The 16176-nt window shown below is 39.1% G+C and overlaps 1 protein-coding gene across 2 annotated transcripts in view; it reads left to right on the top strand.

Moving 5' to 3' along the window:
- Positions 1-11412, top strand: part of PDLIM5 (PDZ and LIM domain 5) — a 258152-nt gene extending 246740 nt beyond the window's left edge. For both annotated transcript variants that reach the window (XM_073601093.1, XM_073601087.1), the window contains 3 exons: positions 4427-4547; positions 8147-8262; positions 8951-11412. In XM_073601093.1, coding sequence (XP_073457194.1) covers positions 4427-4547; positions 8147-8262; positions 8951-9040 — 327 coding nt within the window. In that variant the 3' untranslated portion in view covers positions 9041-11412. The remainder of the gene's footprint in view (positions 1-4426; positions 4548-8146; positions 8263-8950) is intronic.
- The last annotated feature ends 4764 nt before the right edge of the window (positions 11413-16176 follow it).

Here is a 16176-nt window from a genome sequence, read left to right on the forward strand (position 1 = left end):
GCACTGTACCCAAAGAAATTTTTTTTCACGCCGCTCGTTTTTTTTGCGATATAAGTGGAAAAAAAGCGCAAAAATTTTGGGGGAAAAAAAAAAAAAACTTTTTTTTTTTTTGTTTTGATTATAATATTTTGCAAATAAGTATTTTTTGTTAATAAATTTGGGCCAAACATTATACTGCTACATGTCTTTGGTAAAAATAACCCAAATTAGTGGATATTTTTTAGTCTGTGTCAATTATAGTCTACAAGCTATAGTACCAATCATTGAAAATTGATCACACTTGATGTACTGATGGCCCATCTAATTTCTTGAGGCTCTGGAATGTCAGGACAGTACCCTTTTAGAAATGTAGACATTCCAAGATATTTAGTAAGAGGCATAGCGAGTTTTTTTTAAGTTTTAATTTTTTCCCACAATTCTTGGGAACATTAAGAAATTTTTTACACAAAATTGTCATAAGTTATTTCTCACAACACGGCATATGCATACTTCCAATTACACCCAAAACACATTCTGCTACTCCTCTTGAGCATGGCATTACCACATGTGTGAAGCTTTCTCACAGCCTGGCCACATAGAGAGGCCCAACATGCAGAGAGCACCATCAAGCGTTCTAATTAATATATTCTAAGTGGCATGGGCTGCAAATAGGTACTCGGGGTACTCTGAGCTGGAGATAGGTACTCCGGTATTCTGGGCTAGAGACAGGTACTGGGGTACTCTAGTGGGTTGCAGATAGGTACTCGGGTACTCTGATGGTCTGCAGATAGGTACTCTGGGCTGGAGACAGGTACTTGGGTACTCTGATGGCCTGAATATAGGTACTCTGATGGCCTGCAGATAGGTACTCAGGTACTCTGGGCTGGGGACAGGTACTCTGAGATGTTGTGACAGGTACCCGGTACTCTGATGGGTTGGTGACAGGTATTCGGGTACTCTGAGGGGTTGTGACAGGTACTCGGGTACTGTCATGAGCTGGTGACAGGTATTCTTTATTACTGGGGGCAATCAGTGTGATTTGGTGTACAGTGTGATCGGTAACTAGCTGTTATTGCAATCTCCTCCTTACACACGATCAGCTAGTTACCACAGTTTGTTTACATTCTGTGACCGGCTGTGATTGGACACAGCCGGGCACGTGGTAAAGAACCGATTTCTTTGGCTCGTTACCCCGATCGGGGATGGGCTGTGTCAGAGTGATACGCCTAATCCCCGATCGCCGCTCTGCACGCCCCTGGGGTGCGCATGAGTGGCGTGCACGAGTACAGTTCTTGAGAGCGGCTGTGATTGGACATAGCTGGTCATGTATTAAAGAGCCATTTTTATTGGCTCTTTACACTGCGGCACACCCCTCACCCCCAATCGCCGTGCTTTGTGCCCCCGGGGTGCGTGAGAACGGGCGGACATCATATGATGTCCACCCGGAGGGAGGAGATGTTCCTGCTGGCGTCATTTGACTATGGCCTGGTATCAAAGAGGTTAAGTGGATAATGAAAGGATGAATCAGTGGTTGGATGTCAAGCTTCAAACACTGGTGGGCCAATTATCAAGCTATTTAACCACTTAAGCCCTGGACCATTTGGCTGGCCAAAGACCAGAGCACTTTTTGCAATTCGGCACTGCGTCACTTTAACTGTCAATAGCGTGGTCGTGCGACCTGGCTCCCAAACAAAATTTATGTCCTTTTTTTTCCCACAAATAGAGCTTTCTTTTGATGGCGGTTTTTATTTTTTGCGCTATAAACAAAATAGCGTCATTTTTTAAAAAAAAGCATTATTTTTTACTTTTTGCTATAATAAATATCCCCCAAAAATATATAAAAAAACATTTTTTTTCCTCAGTTTAGGCCGATACATATTCTTCTAAATATTTTTGGTAAAAAAAATGCAATAAACGTTTGGTTTGCGCAAAAGTTATAGCGTCTAAAAAATAGGGGATAGTTTATGGCATTTTTATTAATACATTTTTTTTTTTACTAGTAATGGCGCGGCGATCTGCAATTTTTATCGTGACTGCAACATTATGGCAGACAGATCGGACACTTTTGGCGCTATTTTGGGACCATTCACATTTTATACAGCGATCAGTGCGATTAAAAATGCATTGATTACTGTGTAAATGTGATTGGCAGTGAAGGGGTTAACCAGGAGGGGGCGCTGCAGGGATCACAGTGAGCTGTGATCAGTGTCGGCGTCATTAGACAGAACGGGGAAATGCTTGTTTACATCAGCATTTCCCCGTTCGTCCTCTCCCGTGAGACGATCGCGGGTATCTCCCGTGATCACACTCACGGAGCTCGTGGCGGGCGTGCGCGTCCGCAAACCGCTTCTTAAAGGGCAACGTACAGGTACGTTACTATGCCTGTACGTGCCCTACTGCCGCAGAATATGTGCGTAAAGCGATCGGCAAGCGGTTAAGAGTTACAAAGCAATTATTGAATTTTATGAATAAAATGGTATGGGAGGAGAAGTACTCTATATTTGGATCACTTGCGATGTAACACGCTATATTCCTCCATGCCACACTCTCTAGCAGTTGAGGCAATTTCTTTCTATCTGGAGCATTATACTTGTTACTATATAGAGCATGTTTGTTGTCAAGGGGTTGGAATACATACTCGCCCAAAACTTTTTTTCTTTCAATGGGGCCTGAGATAGAGGGCTACATTTTCTCCGTAACCCCTCAACCTTTTTATGAGTTGGTGGGAGTGATCTTGCATCTATGGCAGTAGCATTCCATTCAGGTCTTGCATTAAGATTTATTTTAATTACATTGATGACCTGATTTTTGTATGTAATAGTGAAATTGGTAATTTTGTTTCTGACCTACCTCATTGACAACCATGTGAACTTAATATTTACTGGCCATATAAATACCAAGGATGTATTGTTCCCTGATTTGTTACATTTTAAAGGGAACGTCTATTGTGGAGCTAATAAGTTCCGGTTCACACAGGGGCGACTTGTCAGGCGACCTAGCCGCCTGACAACTCGCCTCCCGTTCTGTACAATGGAACCGTTCTAATAGGAGCGACGCAAGTCGCTCCGACTTAGAAAAAGGTTCCTGTACTACTTTGGGGGCGACTTGCATAGACTTCTATACAGAAGTCGTTTTGCAAGTCGCCGTGGCAGTCGTGTGCAGGTCGCCTCGGTGAGGCTACCTGCAAGTCGTGCCGCCCCTGTGTGAACCAGGGCTTAGTGTCCCTGCTGCTCACACATTTTGAGAGGAGATACTCTGTGATCTATGTTATTGCAAAGCTCTGTATATTTGTGATTACTTGTGAGATTTGTTCTATCCAGTATGTGGGTAGAACTGCCAGAGCTGTGATGTTGTCTTTGGATTTTTTAATTGTACAATAAAGAAATTGGTGTTTTATTGGTTTGCGGTCATCCCATACAAGGTTTTTCCATGCACCATGTGCATTATGCTAAAATCTTGTTATTAGGGTCACATCAGAGATTCGTCACAATGTGGTAGTGAAAAAACAATGGTGCCCAGGTGTGGCTCTGTTGCTTTGCACTCTCCAACTGCTGGCAGCAAGTGGTATTTATGACAATTCCATATGAAATGTGTCAACTGACTAAAGCTGGCCATGGTTAGATAAAATTTCTAATGAAAATTCTTAGGATTATGTTATTCGAAAGATTTAATTTGCTTTTAACATTTGACTTTGGAGAGAAGCCACATACACTGTTCATTGAAGAATAATTTTCCATCCTGCTCCTTCAAATTTTCTCATCACTGCGGTCAAAAACAAACATGGAGTTGACCAACTAATGATTAGAGAACTTTCATAGAACATTAATTTCCTAAAAATTTGTTTAAGATTCTACACATCTATGGCCATCTTAAACTATTATAAATAGTTTTAAAAGTGTTTTTTGCCCTGAACTTTATAAACATATACAAAAAGGCAAATGGAAATTTTAGTTTTAGTAGTTTGACCATTTAAAGAAACCTTTCACGAAGTGTACATAGTACTATAATCCAAGCTGTATATGTAAAGGAAATGGTAAAGTCTAAGCTAAAATTGGGGATTTATAGCATAATAATATGTAATATAGTACTGCTATGCATGCCACAGGGCTTACAGTCTAAGAGTAAAATATTACTGTGCACTGATGGCTTATGATTAGCATTGAAGGGTTACAGCTCTGCATGCGAGCACCTTGACAACCACATCTTTATTGATCCAGAAAATTAATCTGCATTACCAGAAATAAACACTTTTAAAAAATGAAGAGTCAGCTGAGCTGTGGATGCTTCAATTATTAATTAGATTCTCATGTAACTGGTTCTCAAGACTCAGCAATGAAAGCTGAGACTTTTGTCTGTAATATATAAAGTGCAAAATACAGTAAGTGTCCACAATTTATATCCAAATCATTTATTGATTAACACTTATTTCTTCATTTAACTTTAATAGGAAGTGATCAATGCGCTGAAGCAAACTTGGCACGTCTCTTGCTTTGTTTGTGTGGCCTGCCATACTCCTATTCGAAATAGCGTTTTTCATTTGGAAGATGGAGATCCCTACTGTGAGAGAGGTGAGTGTGTCAAGTAGGTTTAAACCAAACCCTCATTACACTTCACAGGACACTGAGGTCATTGAAACAAAGCTTTTTACTCCCAGGTGTGTCAGCTTTTTTCTGCCACTCACCTTGAAAAAAGATCAACTTTCACCAAACCGATACAGCCAAAAGAGGACAGGACCAGGTTATGGAATGCATATGTATGTCAGCCCCAGCACTGCCACATTGCACAGATCTCAGCAAAGGCAGTGAACATATTGATGCTTTTTGCACCTGGACTAGGAGTGTTACCTTAACTATTAGCATCTCTGCAACTACCTAGAAAGGGGTGTGGAGGAAAAAATACATCCAATTGAAGGATTTTTCAAGCCCCACATAGTTAACAGTGGTTTATCCCTAAAGCCCCTCATAATAAATGTGAGCATGTAAAAAAACATGTTCTGCAAATTTTTTTTGGTACAGCACAAACCCTTAATCATCCTCCCACCACTGAGTGCCCCATTGCTAAGGAAGCTCTCATGAGGACTCCTTCCCAAGCCACGATCTGTGTGTCCATTGACACACACAGTGCAGCTTGGATCCGTACCTGCTCCCTCCTCACTGGTTGTTATTCACAGCAACAAGAGCCAATGGCTCCCACTACTGCTTCTGAGCCAATGAGAAGAGAGGAGCGGTGCCGCTCTCATGCACAGTGCTGGATCGACATCCGGCTGACGTAAGGTAGGGGCTGGGGGGGGGGGGGGGGGCTGAATAGAGAAGGTGTTTTTTTTTTTTTGTTTTTGTTTTTTTACCTTAATGCATAGAATGCAATAAAGTGGATGTAAACCCGATTTCATGAAATCTGACCTGGGCAGATCTATCTTTAGTGTTTACTTAACTCTCTCCAAAGCCCTGAGTGCCGTTTCTTTCTGCTGCCTCGTTCCTCTGTTTTCAGCATGATAATTTCTGACAAGCTCTCGGACACAGGAGATAAAAGCAGCTGAAAATTTGGGTGGGTGCTATAAATAGATTAGCAGAGAGCTGGTCTATTCACAGAACAGCTCTGCAAGTTTCTTCATTCCTCTGCCTATGTGGAGGGGGGAGTGCCTTTCCTCCAATCAGCTCACACACCGTGTATGTCCAGACTCCCCTCCTACTGTTGAAGCAGGAAGAAAGACTTGTAACACAATGTGCACTTTCTAAAGAATATAGAAAGGGAAAGACAGCAGATATGCACGTAAAACTTATGTAGGGAGATTTGTTTCATCTCACTTCACTGGGTGTAGGACAGGATTTACCTCCACTTTAAGGCCCCTTCTCCACTGCCGTGACTTTGCGGCCGCAATTTTGACACGATTTCAGGGAATGCCTGTGTAAACTTGAGGTCTATGGACCTGAACTTGCATCAAAGTTGGACCAAAGTAGTACAGGGACTACTTTGAAGTTGCACAGATATAAATGGTTATCATTGGGAATCATGGGGTACGACTTGTCATGCGACTCTGATGTCCAAAGTCACAGGAAAAGTTGCACAAGTGTGAAAGGGACCTAAGATAAAAATCTTCTGCCTTTAGAACCACTTTAACTGAACTTGTTCTGCATTATATTATAAATGGTTTCAAGCTTCACTAAGGCAACTGTTGTATGGAACTGTATTTCTTACATTGTGTTTTTCACTATCTTGCCAAATATTGTATATTCACAATGATATATTTTCCAAACAGAAGACCACTTTCTTGTGTTTTAAAGTCATATCTCTGGGTACTTAATAAATGTTCTTGTTTGACAACAGAATACATGTTGAAAGTAAAGGCCTGTCTGTACACACGATATGAAAATCGGATGGAAAAAATTAGTACAAGCTGTCTGCCGATTTTCAGATCGTTAGTACGGTGCTTTCGATGGCCGATTTTCGCATTTTCGTCAGGCAAAAGCTGGATATGCAGACTATAAAATTTTTGTCACATGTGAACTCAACGTCCGATTTCGTAAGAGCAGACTACGTTGCTCAGAACGAAAGAACACATACAAAACTATTGAACACATTGGGGGTTATTTACGAAAGGCAAATCCACTTTGCGATACAAGTGCAAAGTGCACTTAAAATTGCACTCGAAGTGCAGTCTCTGTAAATCTGAGGGGTAGATCTGAAATGAGGGGAAGCTCTGCTGATTTTATCATCCAATCATGTGCAAGCTAAAATGCTGTTTATTAATATCCTTGAATGCCCCCCTTGGATCTACAGCGACTGCACTTCCAAGTGCACTTTCAATGCAGTTTCAAGTGCACGTTGCACTTGTAATGCAAAGTGGATTTGTCTTTCGTAAATAACCCCCATTATGTCACTTCTGATGTTGTATTCTGTCGTACGAAAATTTTTGTAATGTGAGTAACCTCATCACTTTCGACATGAGACTACCATGCCACAAAAAAAACGGACGTTCGGTCGTCCGAAAATCTAAACGCGTGTACGGGGCTTTAGCATGTCGCAAATGTAAGCAATTCGGGCTGAGCATGTTTATAACAATTGTTAATCATAGAATGCTTGTAGTGAAAACTACAGTTCAAAACAATCAGAAGATGCAGAGATGTGGGCAGCTACTGCACATTTAATGCAAATATAAACAGTTCTTGTAAACTTTCGACTTTACCCTGCCCCTTCTACCTCTCAAGCCACCCTAATATGATACAGTAAACAATTTCACTGACCAGTAGAGAGGCTAGAAAGCCAGGTGGGGTGGGGTCAAGGTCGACTTTTATAGGAAAGGTAGAAATGTGCATGGAAAGGTCTCGGATTATAGCTCTGCCACTACCGTTTGTCTTTTACATGCATTTTATACTCCACATAAACTTTCCATATGCATTTCATATATAACTTAAATTTGCCCAGGTTTACTGTAAATATTCTCAGCAAGATGATGCAAAGCATACTAATGCTAGAGCATATAAGAATAACAATATAGAATGTTTTGAGTGGTTCATTAAACCAAATGCATTTCACAATGCAACATTATCCTACATATTTATATGCATTTCTTATTGCTTTTTTTTGTAATCCACATTAAATATAAATCATATGCATTTATATACACATTGTAAAGAAGTGTTACAAACGCTAGACTCTGTAACTGATACTAGTTTAACATTCGAATTCTGCTTCTGGTATAGTTCTGGAATAAACGTACAAGATTTATTGTTCTAGGGGATAGTATGTTTCCCCCAGAGTCTCATAGGTCCTGGTATAAACTTATTTTTGTTTTTGGTTCAGCCATTGAGACAAAGCAGTGCATGTTTTCAATACACATATGGGATTCTGGGTTATGAAAACAATTATTTGATTCTAGCTATAAAAACACGTTTGTGAGTTTCATCATGGCTATATCCTCTTCAGATAAGGATCTCATAACTACAAATATATGTGGAAGCCAAACAAAGTGAGCTTGGATACTAGACCTAGCATAAAAAGGTTCAACATTACCTCACTGCTTGGCATTGAAGCTCATCTTTATGATTTAGTTCATTTTACTTCCTGTGTACTGTGTTACAGTAGACTTTTCTTAAAACCAAGCCTTGAACCTTTTTCGATCTTGTTTGGTAAAGATATCCATGTTCTAATATACTTATATCTTGTTTAGATTATTATTCCCTCTTTGGTACAATGTGTCATGGATGTGAGTTCCCTATTGAAGCTGGAGACCGATTTCTGGAGGCCCTGGGAAACACCTGGCACAACACCTGCTTTGTGTGTTCGGTAAGTACTAAAACATCATAAAAAATAAGACTGCAAGGTTTGTCTTTTATTTGCCTAAAAATAATAAAGATTAGGCGCATTTGAGTAAATTGTCTTAATAGGTATTAAAGGATAAATTCACTTTTTGGGGACATGGTACATGGGTGGAATGTGTAACCTGTTCCCACTCCTGCAGCCACCAACCCCCCCCCAACCCCCCGCACCTCTGCCTCTAGTTAGAGAAAGTCAGGCTGAGCAGTGCCATTCACAGGGAGCTTTATCAGAATGAATACATAGCTTCCTCTAAATGGCTGAGTTGGAAATCATGACATCAACTGCCTGCCTCTCTGCCTCAGCCAGTCGGAGGAAGATTTGTATTAATTCATAGAATACGATGCTCCCTGTGAAGTGCTGCTTAGCCCAACTCTGGACAGGAAGTTTCCATCCCACTGCTGGAACACAGCGCTGAATGCTGTATGTAGCTGAAGCTACAGGCAGTTCGTACAGTGCACAAAGTGGGCACATCCAGAAGTGAAGATAATTGCTTGAACCAGCTTGGTTCAAACAAACTATTTCACATTCACTAAAACGTGGATTTAATTTATATAAACTTCAGAATTCTAAAAACCACAGTCGACTTTTTTTTGCTTGGTGTTTTTTTTGTTTTGTTTTTTTGTTCATTCTGATTTTTTTTTTTTTTTCCTTGTAGGTATGCTGTGAAAGCTTGGAGGGACAAGCCTTTTTTGCAAAGAAAGATAAACCACTATGCAAGAAGCATGCTCATGCTGTGAATTTCTGAAGTTTTTTCAATCCAATCTTTTCACTGAATATAAATGTTCCAGGATATGTTAATATCAACACAATTGTAATCATTTTTTTCCAGTTTATATAACCTATTAAAAAGTACATGAATAAGTATTCTGAACAATTGAGTGGGGTTTCAAAATCTTAGTTTAATACAATAAAATCCTTATTAATTTTTATTAAAACCTGTTAGGATTTAAAATGACTATTTTATTCTATAGTACCTGTGCACATTGGCCAACTTCAGCCAGTAGGAAAAAATACCTTCAGCCAGTCAGGAAAGAAGTGATGATATTACTGTATCCAGACAGACGTTTTAAGAATAAATGTTAACTTCAACAGTCTGATTTTCATCCTGAGTTTTCACAGCTGCTATTTAGGGATTACTGGGATTGCTAGAACTGTGACATGAGAGAAGCACCACTGCAGAGTTTACAACAGCCTCTTTGCACAGATACTGTTAGATGGGATAGCAAATAAAATTACATTTTTATTTTACGTTTCTACATATGTGGACATTTCTCTATCCATCTTCTCTATCGATTCTATCTATCTATCCTTATTTTATTGAGAGTCGGTTTCGGCATTATAAAAATAACACCATTTTTTAGAAGAGGGCGAAATTGTTTTTTCCTGCTTTTTTTTTTTTTTTTTTTTTTCTTTTAGCAGTGTTGATTCATGCCATTTCCTTGCATGTTCGTAATTCTGCTGGACCCCCCCCCGAAAAAAGCTTGTAAAATATTAGCAAAATTTGCCAAAAAATTATCGAGATGATGTAGTTAATGTTGACACAGAGAGGTGGGATTTTTCTATACATTTGTAAATGTGGATATTCAATTTTTAGAAGCCCGCATCTAAGTTAATAACCAAATGGCATAATTACAGTACACAGAAAATTTGGGTTATTTTATAACTATGCAGATTTGTATTACTTTGCAGGGGTAAAATTTCTATGATATTTATTTTTAAAATAGTTTTGTATAAAGCAAGAACATTTAATCTGTAGCATGCCTTACAGATGATGTTAATATAATTTTTTTAGAAAGGCTATGTATTGTAAGAATCACTAAATGGAAACAATAGTGAAGTTCGTGAACACTTGTGAGTCTGCTCATTTTATATATAAATGAGCACATTTAAAATTGTTCATGATCCTTAGTCTGTGTCATTCCTCTCCCACTATTACAACAGTGCAATATTATATTACTCACTGGCTAAAGAAAGTAGAGTGATCCTAAAAAAACAACCTGAGCTTATAAAGCTTACCAGGTCACAGTTTTGTTCATGATCAATCATCATGGAGCAATAATGTTCATGCTTTTACAATACTGGCAACCCAGTAGTTTTAGAGGTCACAGTTTTATATTAATTGAACTAAACCATTCAAAGTTTAATTCAGCTAAAGAATATAACCAAACATACCAACACTTCTGGCAAAGGCCATATGCACTAATTTGCTAGTCTAGTTCTCTTTTAAAAGCTCAGACCAGAAATCCATTGTGCAGTCAGAAAACAATAGTTAAACTGGCACAAAGAAGGCTTTGGTGTTGATTTGTTAAAGGAGTAGAGGATAATCACTTAGCACAATAAAACTTTTTACACTTCAGTCATCCAATTATGTGCTAAGCAAAGTTTTATTTAGGAAAAAAAAAACTTCAATCGGTTAGGTGGACTTTCAGTACTCCAGTTAATCAACCCCAGTAAGTAGGGCAGTGAACAGTGGAGGATATCTTTGTATGTGATAATGTGCATTGTGTTTTTATACATTTTAGAGTATGCCAAAAAGTATGTATCAACCAAATAAAAGAATAAATAAAAATTTATAGCTAAACCTTTTATACAGCTTGACAAAAGCTGGAACCTTAAAGTGTTAACATTGGAAATATGTGTATGGAAAACAAACTACACAAACAGCAGCTTGCAAAGAAATCGCTGGCTTCACATAATGGAAAGCTTACATAGAAAATAATCTAACTGGTCATGTTGCATGATTTTGTTTTATGTATACTTGATGCTGGTATTGGTCTCCCAGCTGATATTGTGACATGTATATAGAAAGTCAATGATAAAATGTGCATAATCATAATGAACGCAACAAAGTGTGGGTAGTCGCAAATAATTGCTACATGGGTCTGCACTATACTTTATATATGTTTGTACTTGCAGGTCTGTCATTTTCTTGTATTGTGTGTTTTAGAACATTCCTAGTCTATTTGTTTCCTGAATGTACTTCTTAGGGGAAGAATGTTTTAGATGTATTTGAAGGGCTCAGCCTGCATTACATGCTGCACCTGCTTGTGTCTCTACTGGTGTTGTCATGCTTGGTGCAATTTTTTAAGGGAATATTAAATTGTGGTACATAATTTATTACTGTTTGAGCCATCTCATTTATTTTACATCGCAGACTTAAAGTTTACCAAGGCCTTTTAAAGAGACACTGACACCTGGAATGCACACCACCATTTTTCTCATCTCTCCAGCCACTCTGTCTGTTGCCTGACAGTGCATGTGACCTCCTTCGCCTGATGTTTGGACCTAGAGGCCAGTCACTAGCACTAAAACATGACAGTGAGGGTAACATCACTGCTCCTGTTGAGCTCCGATATTGAGTATATTTTTAGCAGCGGTAGGGATGTTACTGAAGAGGTGAATATAAAGTGGTTGGGGTAGAATTTGCACATAAGTTGTCAATTTGTCCTGAATAGGCAATGTAAAGAGGCCAAGGCAAGGCCAAGAGGTCAAGGCAGACTATAGTCCAGTGAGCACCTTTTGAAACTACAGCATGTTTTGTAATAGAGACAAAATGGTCTTTGGGATAATGACCATGCTTCAGTAATTTTTAACATTTTGCACTATTGTAGAAATCCTTATATATCTTGTTAAAATAAATATGAAAAATGTCAGCATTCTTAATTTTACTCATGTATAAAGAGAGGGGACATTGGGGCCAGGTACAGGCCCCGGGACTTTTAACGGTGCTGGGGTAAATGAGGTAGAAAAAGTAGAATAAAAAGATCTTTTATTTAACAATCTTTTAAAAAACAGACAAAGAAAAAAAAACACTTTTACAAAGCAAATAGGATAATTGATTGATACAAGAGTTGATACCACTTTCTCAACATGTTTCGCTTTCTTAAGCTTCTTCAGGAGACATAATGTGGCATTAGATCAACTATAAGGTAGAAAAAACAGCAATAAGAATTTTATGTCTGCTAAAATATCATAGAGAGAGTTTTTACAATATATAGACCCAAAGGTGGAATGTATCGATACATTCCACCTTTGGGTCTATATATTGTAAAAACTCTCTCTAATGATTCTTTTCAACAATTGTCCTTTTTTGACCTAGTGGATATACATTATGATATTTTAGCAGACATAAAATTCTTATTGCTGTTTTTTCTACCTTATCGTTGATCTAATGCCACATTATGTCTCCTGAAGAAGCTTAAGAAAGCGAAACAGGTTGAGAAAGTGGTATCAACTCTTGTATCAATCAATTATCCTATTTGCTTTGTAAAAGCGTTTTTTTTCTTTGTCTGTTTTTTTAAAAGATTGTTAAATAAAAGATCTTTTTATTCTACTTTTTCTACCTCATTTACCCCAGCACCGTTAAAAGTCCCGGGGCCTGTACCTGGCCCCAATGTCCCCTCTCTTTACAAATGTACTTTCTGGGATGTGGTGCTTCTGATTTTTCCTCTCTTCCATTTTTCAATATTACTCATGTAGTTTGTGTTAAAGGGAATCTCTAATCGTAAGAAAAAATTATCAATCAAAAGGTACCTAGCCTTGGTTACTTTGCACAATTAATTGCATTGCCAAGGTAGGTACACGGCTGACTGGAACAACATCAAAGGTAGCTAAGAGCCACCTGTGCCTCCTTAACCACTGGTTAGGGAACACTGCTTTTAAGGACTGTTCATACCTATATTAATAATAGACACACTTCCTTGCTTTCTTTTTTTTTTTAAAAAAGTTAAATAGGTATTTTCATTTATCTCACACTACTTTCACTTCAGGAATTAAAATTGCTATTAGCTGTAGAAATGTAGAGTGCTCCTAGCAAATTTGTATGACCGTGCCTTAGATCAACTTCTGTTGAACGGGAATGCTAGAAAACTTGATTGAAACCGTGATGTTTGCTGCAGCCACTGGTCAGTGTATTTTGACAGGAGTCCCGCTGTCAGAATACAAAGACCCAGTAGGGAAGATTCCTCTATCTACCTCATTTGCGTAGATGGGGAATTCTTCTTCCTTTTTTTTTTGTCAACCTAGAACTAGACACTAAATAGTAATACACACAGCTTTTCAATTAATTTGAATCTAACTGTCATTAGAAATTACCCATTGATCCTTCCACAAACTATCCTTTGCAAACTAAATGTCATCCAGTTAGGGATTACATTTACTTTATTGTTGAATTTAATTGACCAATGTATTTCATGAATACAAAATATGAAACTGTGCACTTTACCTAGCTCTGCACTCCAGCGGTGGCACAAAGAGGTGGGATTAATATGGAGAATGCAGCAGAAGGAGAGAATGGGAGGAGTGAGACTTGAAGGTGGGTAGGAACAATACCAAGAAGCAATAGCAAAGTTCTTGTAACTTATTTAGTTACCCTTTAAGTGCATGTTTTTGTACAGGTCTGAATGCTCTGTACCTCTGTCTTCTGTCTTTCTTTGTGAATTTAAATCTATGCATCATATCTTCATTGTATGTCATCAGTGGTACTAAAACGTAAAGCTGAACTCTATACAGATATAAAAGAAATAAAAATAATTAGTGGTGCACCGAAATTTCGGCTGCCGAAAATTATTGGCCAAAAACTGTTTTCCGAAATCAGCCGAAAGACAAAAAATGGCGGTAATGGAAGCCGAAAAAGGGGCGGGTCTGCCCCAGGTGCCGCCCATTGCGGGGGTTCTCCCCTTCCTCCTCCTTCCTCCCTCTCACAGAGCGGCGATCTCCATGTGTCACGGAGCTGAATTGCACGGGCCACAGTAACAATGTCCCACCTCCTGTGATAGACGGCACACTGATCCAATGGCAGGCCATTGAATCAGTGTGATGTGATCACAGGAGGTAGGACATTGTTACTGTGGCCCGGGCAATTCAAATCCAGCTCTGTGACACACGGAGATCTCCGCACTGATCCGGGCACATGCAGACTGCATCCACAGACACTACCGAGGCTGCATCTTCTGGGCATTGGCAGGCTGCATCTTCTGGGCACTGGCAGGCTGCATCTTCTGGGCACTGGCAGGCTGCGTCCGATGGGCACTGGCAGGCTGCGTCCGATGGGCACTAGCAGGCTGCATCCAATGGGCACTGGCAGGCTGCGTCTGATGGGCACTGGCAGGCTGCATCTGACAGGCACTGGTGAGGCTGCATTTGACGGACACTGGTAAGGCTGCGTTGATCTTTTGTATCATATCTGCAGTCTCTGACCATCTCCTGTACTATGTCTGCAGTCTCTGACCATCTCCTGTATCATGTCTGCTAGAGGTGCACCGATTGGAAGTTTTGCTAATACTATTAGCAGTGTGTTTAAATAAGAGATTGCAGACATGATACAAGAGATGGTTAGAGACTGTAGACATGATGCAAGAGATGGCTAGAGACTGAGGACATGATACAAGAGATGGTTAGAAACTGCAGACTGCATTTTTCTTGGCCTTTCTTGCACTAAAGGTGCCAATAATGGCCAAAAATAAATTCATATTTATTTAAATGGTTATTAAGTCGAATATAATACAATTTTATATATAAAAATGTAAATATTTTTTAAAAACTCATTTTCAGTTTTGGTTTTCGGAAAAGTGCATCCTGCATTTTCGGCTTCGGCACCAACATTTCCATTCAGTGCACCCCTAAAAATAATGCAGCTCAGGTGTCATGTATTTATATAATATTCTTTTACATTTTTAAGCAGTGAAAGTACCTAATATTGACCGGCTTTCAGCTTCTTGCAGTCCTGCACAGCAGGGCTGGAGTGTGAAAGAAAGTAGCAGCACAAGGAGCCAGTAAGTTCATGTACTGATGAGGAGTATGTTGATCGGAAGAGATGGCAGAGTAACAGAAAGATGAGCTCATCACTATGCTTCTTCTGTTACTGTCCAGTTATGGGCTGAGATGAGTCCAGGGTGACCTGGGCTTAAAGTGTCAATGAACCCCCAAAAAAATCTGTGTATATTTCTTTAACCACTTCAATACCGGACACTACCCCCTTCCTGCCCAGTACAATTTGAGTAACAATTGCTCGGTCATGCAACACTGTACACAAATTAAATTTTTATCCTTTTTTTTTTTTTTTTTTTTTTTTTGACACAGAGCTTTCTTTTGGTGGTATTTAATCACCACTGGGTTTTTTTAAGTTAGAAAATTTTGGAAAATAAAATGTGTTTTCCTTCGTTTCTGTTATAAAAGTTTGCAAATAATCTAAACTCAAATCCGTGTATAGTATATTTAGTCTGTAGGAACAGACAAACAATCTATGGTGTGTGTGTGTCTATATATGTGTGTGTGTGTGTGTGTGTGTATGTATGTGTATATATATATATATATATATATATATATATATATATATATATATATATATATATATATATATATATGTATTAATATGAAAATTGATTGGTCCTAATGTACCGACGGTCTCATTTCTTGAGGCCCAAAAATGCCAGGACAGTGCCCCCAAATGACACCTTTCTGGAAAGTAGCCCAAGGTATTTAGTAGGAGGCATGATGATCACTGTTACAAGCAACCATTTTTTAAAAATGGCATTCATTCATTCAGTGTGTACTATTGTGATTGGCCACAGCTAATCATATGGTACAGATGGGCTGTGATTGACCCTGTCTTTACCATGTGATCACTTTGACTAATCACAGAGATCAACACAATAGTACACTATGAATGGAACCATTCATTGTGTACAATTGCCAAGTGATCTGCTGTGATTGGTCACTGCAACCACATGGTGCTGGTTGCGGCCCAGTACACCGATCCATCATCCGCTGTGTCCAGTGGACACATTGAGTGACATATCTTGTCACAGCACAACCCGATCCTGGGAGGACATCATCTGACGTCCATCTAGGTTAACAGTGCACCCGCCCGCCGGTCATTTG

The sequence above is a fragment of the Aquarana catesbeiana genome, linkage group LG01, assembly GCF_042186555.1.
Source record: "Aquarana catesbeiana isolate 2022-GZ linkage group LG01, ASM4218655v1, whole genome shotgun sequence".
Classification (NCBI taxonomy): domain Eukaryota; kingdom Metazoa; phylum Chordata; class Amphibia; order Anura; family Ranidae; genus Aquarana; species Aquarana catesbeiana.